The sequence below is a fragment of the Thalassophryne amazonica genome, chromosome 11 (assembly GCF_902500255.1).
Source record: "Thalassophryne amazonica chromosome 11, fThaAma1.1, whole genome shotgun sequence".
NCBI classification, from domain to species: domain Eukaryota; kingdom Metazoa; phylum Chordata; class Actinopteri; order Batrachoidiformes; family Batrachoididae; genus Thalassophryne; species Thalassophryne amazonica.
The window spans coordinates 86,861,025-86,876,981 of record NC_047113.1 but is presented as its reverse complement, the minus strand read 5'-3'; the positions used below and the strand labels follow the sequence as shown (position 1 = coordinate 86,876,981).

Sequence of the window (15,957 nt, the reverse complement as noted above, 5' to 3'; positions counted from 1 at the left end):
AACCATGTCAGTCCCGGGGTGCAGGTGGATCCTGCAAGGGCTCGAAAAGCTCATCACCTAGGCAAGGATGAGCTTCAAGCCCTCCAAATCACGATCCATGGTGCTGAAGAAGGGGAAGGTGAGTGACAAGTTCCGCTTTTCCATCTCAGGAACTGTCATCCCAACCAACACGGAGCAACCCGTGAAGAGTTTGGGGAAACTCTTCGACTCCACCCTGAAGGACTCAGCAGCCATCCAGAAGGCCAGCTTAGAACTTGGAGCCTGGCTCACCAAGGTAGACAAGTCTGGCCTGCCTGGTAGGTTTAAAGCCTGGATCTACCAGCATTCAATCCTGCCCCGCATCCTGTGGCCCCTATTGATTTATGCAGTCACAATAACAGCAGTTGAGACCCTAGAGAAGAAGATCAGTGGCTTTCTTCGAAAGTGGCTGGGACTTCCTCACAGCCTTACCAGTGCTGCCCTGTACGGAACGAGTAACATCCTGCAGCTTCCTCTCAGTGGTCTCACAGAAGAGTTCACGGTGGCACGCACCAGAGAAGTTCATCAGTACAGGGACTCAAAGGACTGCAAAGTGTCAGCAGCCGGCATCGAGATGAGGACAGGAAGGAAGTGGAAGGCATGGGAAGCAGTGGAGCTGGCAGAGTCACGCCTAAGACAGAAGGCATTGGTAGGCACTGCGGCAACAGGCAGAGCAGGCTTGGGTTACTTCCCAAAGAGCCTCATCAGCCAGGCCCATGGGAAGGAAAGGCACCACCTGATCCAGGAGGAAGTCAGAGCGGGTGTGGAGGAAGAGTGGGTGAGCAGGGCAGTAGGACTACGGCAACAGGGAGCATGGACAAGGTGGGAGAGCGCACAACAGCGCAGGATCACCTGGACAAACATCTTGCAGGCAGATTTTCAGCGGGTCCGCTTCCTGGTGCAAGCTGTCTACGATGCTCTGCCAAGTCCAGCGAACATCCATGTGTGGGGGAAAAGTGAGACACCTTCCTGCCCACTGTGCTCTGGTAGAGGCTCTTTAGATTACCTCCTCAGTGGCTGCCCAAAGGCTCTGGCAGATGGTCGCTATCGCTGGCGCCATGACCAGGTGCTTAAGGCAGTCACTGAGAGTGTAGCCTCAGCCATCAGCTCCAGCAAGAACCATCATGCTCCAAAGAAGGCAATCTCCTTTGTTAAAGCTGGAGAAAAACCCAGAGCAAACCAACATGCGACATCAGGACTACTCCACACAGCAGCTGACTGGCAGTTGCAGGTTGACCTGGGTAGGCAGCTGAGGTTCCCCCAGCACATCGCAACAACATTCCTTCGCCCAGATATGATCATGACCTCTCAGTCTTCGAAACAGCTGGTCATACTGGAGTTGACAGTGCCCTGGGAAGAAAACATCGAGGAGGCCAATGAGAGGAAGAGGGCTAAGTACCAGGAACTGGTGGAGGAGTGCAGGGAGGGAGGCTGGAAGACGGTCTACGAACCCATAGAGGTAGGCTGCAGGGGATTTGCAGGGCGGTCTCTGTGCAAGGTCCTCAGCTGCCTGGGCATCGTAGGAGCGGCAAAGAAGAGAAGAGAAGATTCAGAAGAGGCCGGCATGAGGATAAAGTCCTCATGCCGGCCTCTTCTGAATCTTCTCTGTTCTCTCACGACATCCTGGGTGAATTAAGCCTTAAATTAGGATGTTTTCAGGTCGAAACAGGCCAACAACGGCGCCTGGAAGCGCTGCATGACGTCCCGCTGCGTGGGAAGTCCTTACACCAACAGAAACACCCCATAATCTCTCATCAGCCGTTAAACTTTTCACCGAAAACCAGCTTAATTTCTCGAATAGTGTCCACTCAGATATTCCTCACAGGTCCAGAAAAAATTTTGATAAAGCAACGCGCGCCATCTCGAGCAGCGTGTGAAACAAAGGAATTCAGCCGAGAGGGCGGGACCACATCTCACTCAAGGCCTGCCCACAGGGAAATGACGTCACCGACACGCGTGAAAAAACTCACGCATGCGCACGAGGGTTCAAGCATGATTGGTGTAATCGCACGTCATTCAAATCCATATAGTTAAAAAAATAAATAAAAGGGTCGGTTTATTATCTAATAGACCTGGTATATACATATATACACATATATACTTTGGTTTTGCTCCCATTTTGTATGAGATGAACTCAAAGATCTAAAACTTTTTCCACATACACAATATCACCATTTCCCTCAAATACTGTTCACAAACCAGTCTAAATCTGTGATAATGAGCACTTCTCCTTTGCTGAGATAATCCATCCCACCTCACAGGTGTGCCATATCAAAATGCTGATTAGACACCATGATTAGTGCACAGGTGTGCCTTAGACTGTCCACAATAAAAGGCCACTCTGAAAGGTGCAGTTTTATCACATAGCACAATGCCACAGATGTCGCAAGATTTGAGGGAGCGTGCAATTGGCATGCTGACAGCAGGAATGTCAACCAGAGCTGTTGCTCGTGTATTGAATGTTTATTTCTCTACCATAAGCCATCTCCAAAGGCGTTTCAGAGAATTTGGCAGTACATCCAACCAGCCTCACAACCACAGACCACGTGTAACCACACCAGCCCAGGACCTCCACAGCCAGCATGTTCACCTCCAAGATCATCTGAGACCAGCCACTCGGACAGCTGCTGAAACAATCGGTTTGCATAACCAAAGAATTTCTGCACAAACTGTCAGAAACCGTCTCAGGGAAGCTCATCTGCATGCTCGTCGTCCTCATCGGGGCCTCAACCTGACTCCAGTTCGTCGTCGTAACCGACTTGAGTGGGCAAATGCTCACATTCGCTGGCGTTTGGCACGCTGGAGAGGTGTTCTCTTCACGGATGAATCCCGGTTCACAATGTTCAGGGCAGATGGCAGACAGCATGTGTGGCATCGTCTGGGTGAGCGGTTTCTGATGTCAATGTTGTGGATCGAGTGGCCCATGGTGGTGGTGGGGTTATGGTATGGGCAGGCGTCTGTTATGGACGAAGAACACAGGTGCATTTTATTGATGGCATTTTGAATGCACAGAGATACCGTGACGAGATCCTGAGGCCCATTGTTGTGCCAACATCCAAGAACATCACCTCATGTTGCAGCAGGATAATGCACGGCCCCATGTTGCAAGGATCTGTACACAATTCTTGGAAGCTGAAAATGTCCCAGTTCTTGCATGGCCGGCATACTCACCGGACATGTCACCCATTGAGCATGTTTGGGATGCTCTTGACTGGCGTACACGACAGCGTGTACCAGTTCCTGCCAATATCCAGCAACTTCGCACAGCCATTGAAGAGGAGTGGACCAACATTCCACAGACCACAATTGACAACCTGATCAACTCTATGCGAAGGAGATGTGTTGCACTGCATGAGGCAAATGGTGGTCACAGCAGATACTGACTGGTATCCCCCCCCCCCAATAAAACAAAACTGCACCTTTCAGAGTGGCCTTTTATTGTGGGCAGTCTAAGGCACACCTGTGCACTAATCATGGTGTCTAATCAGCATCTTGATATGGCACACCTGTGAGGTGGGATGGATTATCTCAGCAAAGGAGAAGTGCTCACTATCACAGATTTAGACTGGTTTGTGAACAATATTTGAGGGAAATGGTGATATTGTGTATGTGGAAAAAGTTTTAGATCTTTGAGTTCATCTCATACAAAATGGGAGCAAAACCAAAAGTGTTGCATTTATATTTTTGTTGAGTATTTTTGTTGAGTATATATACATACATACATATATATGAATACAAATCATTTTTGAAGGCTTTATGCATAGTTATGCAGAGGTGCACCTGTGTTTATTTGTGTTTTAGAATGCATCTGCTGTGAAACATTCAGAAAGAAACAGTTTATTTTAGTGCTTAACTATGTTTTTCTCAAAGCTACATCTCTCCCTCTAATTCACTGCCTACCTTCCTCAACAACACTTTCTCTCGGTGGTGAAGTGGGAGGAAGAGAAGAAAATCTGCAGTCTGGAAATCTGACACTACAGTGTCTAGCTCTTGTTCGTGGTTGTTATTCCAACACTCAGCAGGCAGTGCGCAGTCAGGTTTTGGAGGTGTGGTCTTGAAGGAAGGCATGAAGGGGTGAGGAATTTGTAACAGTTCAATCTGTAGCTTACTAATTTGTCCATAGCTGTAAATGAGCCTTTCTGCTGAACAACAGAAAGACCATCAAGTACAGCACTAAATAAACATTTGAACACTACTGCTGTTCAGCTCACGTGTCAAAGTGCAGCACTCACTCTAGAACCACACTCCTGGAGAGGTGATAGACTACTTCCTGTCTGGAGCCTCTGGATGAGACCAGAAGACAGAAGAGTACCAGCTAGTCACAGGTGCCTTTTGTCACCGTAAGTTATGATGATGATGATGATGATGATTATGTGAATGTATGTGTTCAGTAAGCCCACACGTGCACAGACATGCCATTACCCTTAGTAGTGATAACTTCTGTGAGGCAGGAGCGTAGCGTATGTGACTTGGCATCCTTTTGTGGCAGCAGACACAGCAGCAGTATTCTGGCTACACAGCGAAGGAAGGCCAGCTCTGAGTCTGGACTAGCCAAACAGGGATGGAGAGGAAAAGGCCGAGCACACTCTTCTGGTCTGGACACATTAACAAAACACAAACCAACAGGCATAAAACAGTGTTTCACAACCCTTGTCTTAATTCTTTGGAGTGTTTTTTGTTTTGTTTTGTCCTGGCACTGGTTCTATAGGTGGTCCTTAAGTACAGCCAAAGGTTTTCCAGTTAACACATAAGTATGGCTTTCAGAAGCTTTTACAAGTAATTCCATTAATTTATGGCATCTTCAGTGCCGTGTAAAAAAAGGCATTCATCTTTGAGTTTATAAACTGATGAGCCACTGATAATGAATATAAAAAATGACAAATCTACTATTATTTTGAAATAATCTGTAATAGAAATAAACAGACCTTGTAACTGACCCCGGAGGTGCTTGAGATTTAGAGGTTAAAGTGCATATCTTTTGGTAAATGAGATGTTAAATGAGCTGACTATTCTCACTAAATAAAGAATGATGAAAATGTTGATGTATTGTGTTTTATATATGGTGCCATGTGCCCTGAGAAATTAAGTCATAAACATGGGTAATTTAGCTCGATTTCATCTGCTGCTGCTCAACGCTCAGAAATGTGAGCCTGTGAGAAAATGTTGACTTCAGTGACATCACTTTTGAAACCGTCTCCTCAGACCCATTTGTCATTTTCATTGAAATGAATGGGGGAAAACCAGAATTTTTGTAGCTCGATTTTTTTTTTTTTGTGGACTTTGACAGTGAATGTGAAAATGGTGAATAACTGTGGTTTTATTAAGTTCCAGCAATACCAGTTGTGATTTTTATTAGTTGTCCAATGTTTCCACAGGCAAGATCCGGCGCTGCGGATTTTGCAGCAAGAAGTCTGTCCTTGAGAGCAACAGGTGTCACCGCGCGCACTGCATTAAAACGGCGAGCGTAGTCTCTGCACTTGTGCCAAGTTGGCTGCAACTCCATTCAATAGACAGAGAGGTGGTGCTGGCTGCACAGCAGACACGGGGGTGTGAGTGCCGTGGCGGAATTTAACAAGCGCATGCACTCGGTAAGCGTATCGGGGGCAGTGAGAGCGAGGCGTCAGGGAATAATGTCGCCCGCTGTCGATGCCGCCGCTGATCTGATCCCCGGATCTGAGCAAGCAGAGCTGTATCTCACATTCATTGCAGCTTACTTTTGGATGTTGAAACCAGGATGTGTATAACAGTAACATTACTAAGAGATAAAAGCAATTTCAATGCGGGATCGGACTGAAGGCGGGAACGCGTCGTCTTGTCACCGACGTCATGGAAATGATCCGGATGTACAAACTGTTTTCACAGAGGGATAAATGTTAGCTGCAAATTTGTCATTTTTAAACAAATATTTCTCCGCTGAATTACAAATTTGGGCTTACAGATTTACTTTACTGCAATCACAAGGGTCTTATAAATACATATCAGCTATTTCTTTTCTGAAATCTGACCACATTTATTTCAATGCAGGTCTCCTTTAAAAAAACAAACAAACAAACAAAAAAGCAAAGAAACTTGGGTGTATTCCTTCAATTCAGAACTAACTGTATTGCCTTTGCCAAAAGTTTAGAAAGGGAGGGGTTTTTTTTTTTCAGCTGTCACAGAAATAAAATGTCTCTTTTGCCGCGCTCCACCTGGAGCTGTGACGTGGACACCAGACTGCAGGTTAATCGTAGAAAGAGAAGAATGTTATCACGTGTGTGACACGAGACAGAGAAAATGACTGCTGTTGCAATGTTAACAGGAAAGCCTTGATGTGGGCACCTGACGAGCCTCCAGGCATTTAATGGCATGACCTTACTGGATCAATGACTGTGGACAATTGGCTGTCGGATATTTACTGGCCATAATGTGTTTGTAGAATTTGCAATTTTGAAAGGAGATAACGACATATGGATTCATGTATAATTAGAGCCGAAGCAATTTTACACGGCTGCTGTGTGCGAACACCGGAGGAAAACTCAGCGGGATGCATCTGTCAGGATAAGTATTTATTAATACTTGGTCCTATTTTAGTGCTTTCCCCCCTCCACTTCTTAATACAAAAAGCAACTCAGACTGACATTCTTGCATAAGTGCAAATATGAAACTGTAACTGGATGCAGGCATGTGAGCTATACAGCTAAAAATCTATTCCAAATGTTATGAAATGATTATGGATAAAAACTGTTGTGAATCTGTCTTGTATTTTTCAGACGCACTCTGGTTTATTTTACCTTCATCAGCTACTAGCTGAATTACCCATTCTACGCACGGGTAATGGAGATTGTATATTTCATGTCACTTTAGTTGAGGTGCAGTAAGTTACGCTGCATTGTGTGTTTCTTGTCATCATTAATTTTCATAGAGCATTTTGTGACATTCATGAGACTCACGTGTATGATGATAAAAGCTAACAGCATGTCATATCACTGCAATGCTGTGGCATGACGTACACAGCAGGTACATTTTAATTGGAAAAACGCGCTTTATTTGGCACACGGTGCACGCTGGCCTGTTCGGATTGGAATTAAAGTGCACCCTAGCCAACTGCTACGTACTACGTAGTAAGTAAAGTGTGATACTTGCTACCTGACCTGAGTACCACGTGAACTGCAAAAATAAGGGCTCAGTGAGCGGGTCATGATCTAATATATATGGCTGACCGTGTGTGTGTGTGTGTGTTCGCGCATGTACGCTTTCAACCTAAGGGCCCCAGTGACCCCCCCCCCCCCCAGGTGCCCACAGTCACCACAGCAAGTTTGGTGTCGAGTGCTTAATTACTGTGCATAGAGAACACACACACGGTCAGCTTTATATATTTGACATCAGGACCGGTACAAGTTAAAGACGGAAGAAATGAATTATAATCTGCTATATAATTTTTTATTTAAACGATAGTGTTGACTGGAATGATATATGCCCTTTAAGTCACATACAGTCTTGGCTGATGAAACAGAATTTGTGCATCAGGAGAAAAATGATTCCAAAGTTTTTTTTAGCCAAGGTATATGTAGATATATGGCCACAACTGTGCCGAAAGACAATCAAAAAGTGGCTCCAACAAAGAATGACTGCTGGCTTATACTTTACACAAGTACCTTGTAGTTGCAGCCTTGAGGTCCGTGAAGTGGGTGTGCACAATTCTGACAGTGTCGTAACACACCACTTTCACAAGGTCTATGTCAGCAAGTCTCGATCTCAGTTGTCCAACCATCTGCCACCAGTCCTCTGAGAGCATAGCGTTCAACTGGCCCTCATCATGACTCAAGGGAATGTACCAGGACAGGATGTAGTCTCTGTAGGCATAGTCAAACACTACACAAAGAGAAAACCAGAACAACAAATTCAATTCCTTCATCTCCCTTTCAAGTCAGCTCTCTTCATTCTGAAAATGTATTTGTGTTCAGTACAGTGTGTTCAGGATAAAACTGTCAAAACTGTGGACCAGGCTCAAGTTTTAACAACATTTGAATATGATACACAATACATATGTTTCAAAGCCATGTCATAAATTAAATTTCCTTAATGTTGCGGAAGATTCACTCAGTGGTCATAAGAGTGACTTCAGTTCTGACAGATTCACAGATAAATTGTTTACATAGATGATACTTTGAATGGTTAACCAGGTTTAAAAAAAAATTGAGATTACAAATCTCTTTTGCAAGACTGACCTAACCAAGAGGGCACCATTAAAAGATTGTTACAACAATACAGACAGAAATATACAGGCAGCTGCCACACAACTTAGCCACGGTATCCAATGCATACGGAATACAAGATTTTCGCCAAATTTAAAAGCATATTGACCAAAGGAGCAATTTTCTGTCATTTAACATCAACATATACTCAACAAAAATATAAACGCAACACTTTTGGTTTTGCTCCCATTTTGTATGAGATGAACTCAAAGATCTAAAACTTTTTCCACATACACAATATCACCATTTCCCTCAAATATTGTTCACAAACCAGTCTAAATCTGTGATAGTGAGCACTCCTCCTTTGCTGAGATAATCCATCCCACCTCACAGGTGTGCCATACCAAGATGCTGATTAGACCCCATGATTAGTGCACAGGTGTGCCTTAGACTGTCCACAATAAAAGGCCACTCTGAAAGGTGCAGTTTTGTTTTATTGGGGGGGATACCAGTCAGTATCTGGTGTGACCACCATTTGCCTCATGCAGTGCAACACATCTCCTTTGCATAGAGTTGATCAGGTTGTCAATTGTGGCCTGTGGAATGTTGGTCCACTCCTCTTCAATGGCTGTGCGAAGTTGCAACGACAAACTGGAGTCAGGTCGAGACCCCGATGAGGACGACAAGCATGCAGATGAGTTTCCCTGAGACGGTTTCTGACAGTTTGTGCAGAAATTCTTTGGTTATGCAAACCGATTGTTTCAGCAGCTGTCCGAGTGGCTGGTCTCAGACAATCTTGGAAGTGAACATGCTGGATGTGGAGGTCCTGGGCTGGTGTGGTTACACGTGATCTGCGGTTGTGAGGCTGGTTGGATGTACTGCCAAATTCTCTGAAACACCTTTGGAGACGGCTTATGGTAGAGAAATGAACATTCAATACACGAGCAACAGCTCTGGTTGACATTCCTGCTGTCAGCATGCCAATTGCACGCTCCCTCAAATCTTGCGACATCTGTGGCATTGTGCTGTGTGATAAAACTGCACCTTTCAGAGTGGCCTTCTATTGTGGGCAGTCTAAGGCACACCTGTGCACTAATCATGGTGTCTAATCAGCATCTTGGTATGGCACACCTGTGAGGTGGGATGGATTATCTCAGCAAAGGAGAAGTGCTCACTATCACAGATTTAAACTGGTTTGTGAACAATATTTGAGGGAAATGGTGATATTGTGTATGTGGAAAAAGTTTTAGATCTTTGAGTTCATCTCATACAAAATGGGAGCAAAACCAAAAGTGTTGCGTTTATATTTCTGTTGAGTGTATATTCCCCCACAGAGATCAGATCTGCCCATTTCAGATCCGTCTGTAAATTATTCCAGGACGAAGGAGCAGCATATTTAAATGTTTTTGCTGAGATCTGATTTCATTCTCAGGACCAGCATCGGTAAAATATTACAAAAGAGAAGGCCGTATTGATCTTTATTGATTTTAGTTTCTACATGTGTATATAGCCAGCTAAGCGGTATCTAGGCCAAGAATGATTTTATGAATTTAAATAAATCCGTCAATCAACCAATGCGACAACCTGCAAAACCATTTAAGAGTGACATACAATGTACAATGATGTGTGCGATTTCCACAGCCAGGAATAAAATGCAAAGCACAACGATACACTGTGTCAAATTTCTTTAGACAATGATCAGGGACATTCATAAAAACATGTCACCATAATCCAGTAAAAGCAAAAAAAAAGTTGCCAATATCAAACCTCTCTTTGCCTGGAGGGAAAATATTTATTTGTTCCCAATTTAACCCTCATCTTGGTGACTAGATTTTCAAAATGTGATGTGAATGACAGGTACTGATCAATGATGATTCCTATATTTTATATAAAACATAGAATTGATTTTAGGATTTTAATGTTTGTTTTTTAAGGCTATTAGTGGCCTTGCACCTCCTTACCTGTCTGAAATTTTAACTCTCCGTACTTACAGTAGGTCATTACAGGCGTCTGGCCAGCTTTACTTAGACGTTCTGAGGTCAAAATATGAGGTGGGGGTGATCATATTTTTGCGGTAGCTGGCCCCAGACTGTGGAACAACCACATTTATGTCATAGAATATTTATGAAATTGAATCTGATCATGAACATTAACTTGAATTTGGTTAATGCTTCATTTCTGAACTAATTTCTCCAATTCATAGCTGTGTTTTGTCTCCTGTGTCCAAAGGAGATTTTTTGCATCAAGATAAGCTCACGTTAGCCTTCCTCAATTCTTTAACCGAACCTAATCATTGAGGAATATTTACATTTACATTTTGGCTCTCTCAATACTCTCTCTTTCTGGTGTTATGTTCCCCTGGAAAATTTTGAAAATTAATTAATTCATTAAATTGCACTCTCATGGTTTCTACTGCACGCTGAGTGTCACACTAAGTTTTCTTTGCTTATGTATAATCACTTTTTTTTTTTTAGTTGCACTTTCTGAAACTGACATTTTCTCAGCATGTTTGTATTGAACCTTAGTAACCGTCACATAATTTTGTAATCCTTTGCAGAATGCTGACTGGCTTTGTAAGATATCTCTATGACTAGCATAATTTTTGTGTGTGTAATTTTGGACACTGGTTATAGTGTGTAGTATGTGCACTGTGGAATATCGGCTGATTTTGTTTATTTTTATATTTGCACATTAAACATAAGCTGCATCACTCCCTGCAACTTCATCACAGTACATTACTGTAATTCTTAAATACACATTTGCTCTGAATTGTCCATCTCTCTAAGATACAATAATGAAATCTGCAATGTAATTTATTGTCAGAGATTCAGGTTTTGACCTATAGCAGCTTATCTGTGCTCTACACACCAGGTTCCATGTAAACCAACCTAGTAGTTATTGGTTAATCGTGCCGACAAATAAAAAAGGAATTAACTAGCTGTTGTTACTTGACAATGAGAATGTTGTCAGTGAAGCATCCTCTAGGAAGCTATGGACCTGACAGAGTAATTTCAGTTGATATAGCTCGGTATTAACACAAACGTGATGTTCAAAAACATGCATGCACCTGTGCATGCGCGCGCGCGCACACACACACACACACACACACACACACACACACACACACACACACACACACACACACACACACACACACACACACACACACACACACACACACACACACACACACACACACACACACACACACAGTGTAAATCTGAGTGTAACAGCTGGCCTGTTACTTGGCAGCCAAATATATGGCTCCACTGACTGCGCCTGTCATCCACCACGTGAGGGTCAAAGGCCACCACCACTGACAGAAAAAGAGCCCACACAGCTGTTTTCTGAAATGCAGAAGTTAAGTTTGTCCAGTAACGTTTGGTTTGTACACGAATATCTTGATGCCAATAATCCAACAATGCCAACAATAATGTCATTTAATGGGGACACATTTTTAAGCCATGTCTGTAGAACATTTTGATACAAAACGTTTAAAGACAACAAATGCTCAGACATAAAAACAGCTTTCGAAAGAGAGCAGTAAAGTGAGCTGTGACACACTTCATCGTTTGGTATTTTGCATCATCTGCAAATGTGATGCTTCATAAATGTGTCTCTTTCGATTGCCCAAAAAAAAAAAATGTTACAGCACAGACTCTGGGGACTGAGTCAGACTCTGAGTCATACTACTACAAAAAAAAAAAAAAATTACAAAAATGAACACTCCATTAGCTAGCGAACAGGGACTCAATGTTACATTACTGCAGTGAGCAATATACTACAGATTTGCTTTTGTGTATTTTCCTTTTACCAATTTTATTCCACATTAATGATCTCCTCACATGTCCAACAAAAAGTCTGCACTTGGTTGGAGTCAATGCAATATAAACGAGAGCACCGCACTCGTACAGCGCAAACCTCCGCTAACACTAGTCTCCAATTCCACAAAATTTTACCTTGGAAAAAATTTTTCTATGTTTAAGTCCTGTTAGAAGTGGCTTTTCATAAGCTAAATTAGATCAATCAATCAATCAACTTTTTTCTTATATAGCGCCAAATCACAACAAACAGTTGCCCCAAGGCGCTCCACATTGCAAGGCAAGGCCATACAATAATTATGAAAAACCCCAACGGTCAAAACGACCCCCTATGAGCAAGCACTTGGCCACAGTGGGAAGGAAAAACTCCCTTTTAACAGGAAGAAACCTCCAGCAGAACCAGGCTCAGGGAGGGGCAGACTTCTGCTGAGACTGGTTGAGGCTGAGGGAAAGAACCAGGAAAAAGAGATCGATCACTAATGATTAAATGCAGAGTGATGCATACGGAGCAAAAAGAGAAAGAAACAGTGCATCATGGGAACCCCCCCACAGTCTACGTCTAAAGCAACATAACCAAGGGATGGTCCAGGGTCACCCGATCCAGCCCTAACTATAAGCCTTAGCGAAAAGGAAAGTTTTAAGCCTAATCTTAAAAGTAGAGAGGGTATCTGTCTCCCTGATCTGAATTGGGAGCTGGTTCCACAGGAGAGGAGCCTGAAAGCTCTGCCTCCCATTCTACTCTTACAAACCCTAGGAACTACAAGTAAGCCTGCAGTCTGAGAGCGAAGCGCTCTAATGGGGTAATATGGTACTACGAGGTCCCTAAGATAAGATGGGACCTGATTATTCAAAACCTTATAAGTAAGAAGAAGAATTTTAAATTCTATTCTAGCATTAACAGGAAGCCAATGAAGGGAGGCCAACACGGGTGAGATATGCTCTCTCCTGCTAGTCCCCGTCAGTACTCTAGCTGCAGCATTCTGAACCAACTGAAGGCTTTTTAGGGAACTTTTAGGACAACCTGATAATAATGAATTACAATAGTCCAGCCTAGAGGAAATAAATGCATGAATTAGTTTTTCAGCATCACTCTGAGACAAGACCTTTCTGATTTTAGAGATATTGCGTAAATGCAAAAAGGCAGTCCTACATATTTGTTTAATATGCGCTTTGAATGACATATCCTGATCAAAAATAACTCCAAGATTTCTCACAGTATTACTAGAGATCAGGGAAATGCCATCCAGAGTAACGATCTGGTTAGACACCATGCTTCTAAGATTTGTGGGGCCAAGTACAATAACTTCAGTTTTATCTGAGTTTAAAAGCAGGAAATTAGAGGTCATCCATGTCTTTATGTCTGTAAGACAATCCTGCAGTTTAGCTAATTGGTGTGTATCCTCTGGCTTCATGGATAGATAAAGCTGGGTATCATCTGCGTAACAATGAAAATTTAAGCAATACCGTCTAATAATACTGCCCAAGGGAAGCATGTATAAAGTGAATAAAATTGGTCCTAGCACAGAACCTTGTGGAACTCCATAATTAACTTTAGTCTGTGAAGAAGATTCCCCATTTACATGAACAAACTGTAATCTATTAGACAAATATGATTCAAACCACCGCAGCACAATGCCTTTAATACCTATGACATGCTCTAATCTCTGTAATAAAATTTTATGGTCAACAGTATCAAAAGCAGCACTGAGGTCCAACAGAACAAGCACAGAGATAAGTCCACTGTCCGAAGCCATAAGAAGATCATTTGTAACCTTCACTAATGCTGTTTCTGTACTATGATGAATTCTAAAACCTGACTGAAACTCTTCAAATAGACCATTCCTCTGCAGGTGATCAGTTAGCTGTTTTACAACTACCCTCTCAAGAATCTTTGAGAGAAAAGGAAGGTTGGAGATTGGCCTATAATTAGCTAAGATAGCTGGGTCAAGTGATGGCTTTTTAAGTAATGGTTTAATTACTGCCACCTTAAAGGCCTGTGGTACATAACCAACTAACAAAGATAGATTGATCATATTTAAGATTGAAGCATTAAATAATGGTAGGACTTCCTTGAGCAGCCTGGCAGGAATGGGGTCTAATAAGCATGTTGATGGTTTGGATGAAGTAACTAATGAAAATAACTCAGACAGAACAATCGGAGAGAAAGAGTCTAACCAAATACCGGCATCACTGAAAGCAGCCAAAGATAACGATACATCTTTGGGATGGTTATGAGTAATTTTTTCTCTAATAGTCAAAATTTTGTTAGCAAAGAAAGTCATGAAGTCATTACTAGTTAAAGTTAATGGAATACTCAGCTCAATAGAGCTCTGACTCTTTGTCAGCCTGGCTACAGTGCTGAAAAGAAACCTGGGGTTGTTCTTATTTTCTTCAATTAGTGATGAGTAGAAAGATGTCCTAGCTTCACGAAGGGCTTTCTTATAGAGCAACAAACTCTTTTTCCAGGCTAAGTGAAGATCTTCTAAATTAGTGAGACACCATTTCCTCTCCAACTTACGGGTTATCTGCTTTAAGCTACGAGTTTGTGAGTTATACCACGGAGTCAGACACTTCTGATTTAAAGCTCTCTTTTTAAGAGGAGCTACAGCATCCAAAGTTGTCTTCAATGAGGATGTAAAACTATTGACAAGATACTCTAACTCCCTTACAGAGTTTAGGTAGCTACTAAACTACTAACTAGATGTGATCAAATGCATGAAGTAAATACAGTGGCTTGCAAAAGTATTCATACCCCTTGGTATTTCACGCATTTTAATTTGTTTATGGCATTTCAAATACATAAAGTAAATCAGGCTTCTCAATATAAAATTTCTAAGTTATATTCCTTAGACTCAAACTGAAAGTAAATCTCTACAACTTAATACAAATTAATTAAAAATATAAATGCCAAGATGATGGGTTGCATAAGTAATCAGCCCCTTTGGTATAATACCTGTAAATAATCAGTTTAATTGCCAGTTTTCTTCAGACAAGTCAGGGGATGGATACATGAACATTTCCAAGTCACTGAATATGTTTTGATCTTTATTTACATCAGTTATGAAGAACTACAAACAGTATGGCACTCTATGGTAAATCTGTGTGGAGTAGACAGTTCTCAAAAACTGACTGTGCAAGAAGGAGAAGAGTGAGGAAAGCCACCAAGACAACCCAGAAGACGTTACAGACTTCTGTGGCTGTGATTGGAGAAATTGTAGATGTTTTGCATTTTGTATCCCAAGTTATACAGCTTCATGATGAAGTGGTACAGAGGAGGGTTTTCTTTCACCAAAACATTAAATCTAGGTTTGCATCTCAGCTGTACCTTCTGGCAAACTGTAGCTTTCAAGTCTTCTTTTTAATAAAATCCTGGCAATTAAGAAAACTGCCAATTAAACTGATTATTTCCATCCATCCATCCATCCATTTTCTTCCGCTTTATCCGGAGTCGGGTCGCGGGGGCAGCAGCTCAAGCAAGGCCGGCCAGACCTCCCAATCCACACACACCTCCCCCAGCTCCTCCGGGGGAACCAAGGCGTTCCCAAGCCAGCCGAGAGATGTAGTCCCTCCAGCGTGTCCTGGGTCTTCCCCGGGGCCTCCTCCCAATGGGACGTGCCCGGAACACCTCTCCGGCGAGGCGTCCAGGGGGCATCCGGAAAAGATGCCCGAGCCACCTCAAATTACTCCTTTTGATGTGGAGGAGTAGCGGCTCGACTCCGAGCTCCTCCCGAGTGACCGAGCTCCTCACCCTATCTCTAAGGGAGCACCCAGCCACTCTGAGGAGGAAACTCATCTCGGCCGCTTGTACTCGCAATCTCGTTCTTTTGGTCATGAGCCAAATCTCATGACCATAGGTGAGGATCGGAACGTAGATCGATCGGTAAATTGAGAGCTTTGCCCCCTACTCAGCTCTCTCTTCACCACGACGGTCCGATACAGTGACC

General features: G+C 42.9%; 1 protein-coding gene across 1 annotated transcript in view; it reads right to left on the bottom strand.

Moving 5' to 3' along the window:
• snx25 (sorting nexin 25) overlaps positions 1-15,957 on the bottom strand; it is a 98,072-nt gene that overhangs the window by 62,458 nt on the left and 19,657 nt on the right. Inside the window, exons 4-5 of the mRNA XM_034182325.1 lie at positions 7,653-7,869; positions 4,441-4,613 (exon numbers count right to left, since the gene is read on the bottom strand). Coding sequence (XP_034038216.1) covers positions 4,441-4,613; positions 7,653-7,869 — 390 coding nt within the window. The remainder of the gene's footprint in view (positions 1-4,440; positions 4,614-7,652; positions 7,870-15,957) is intronic.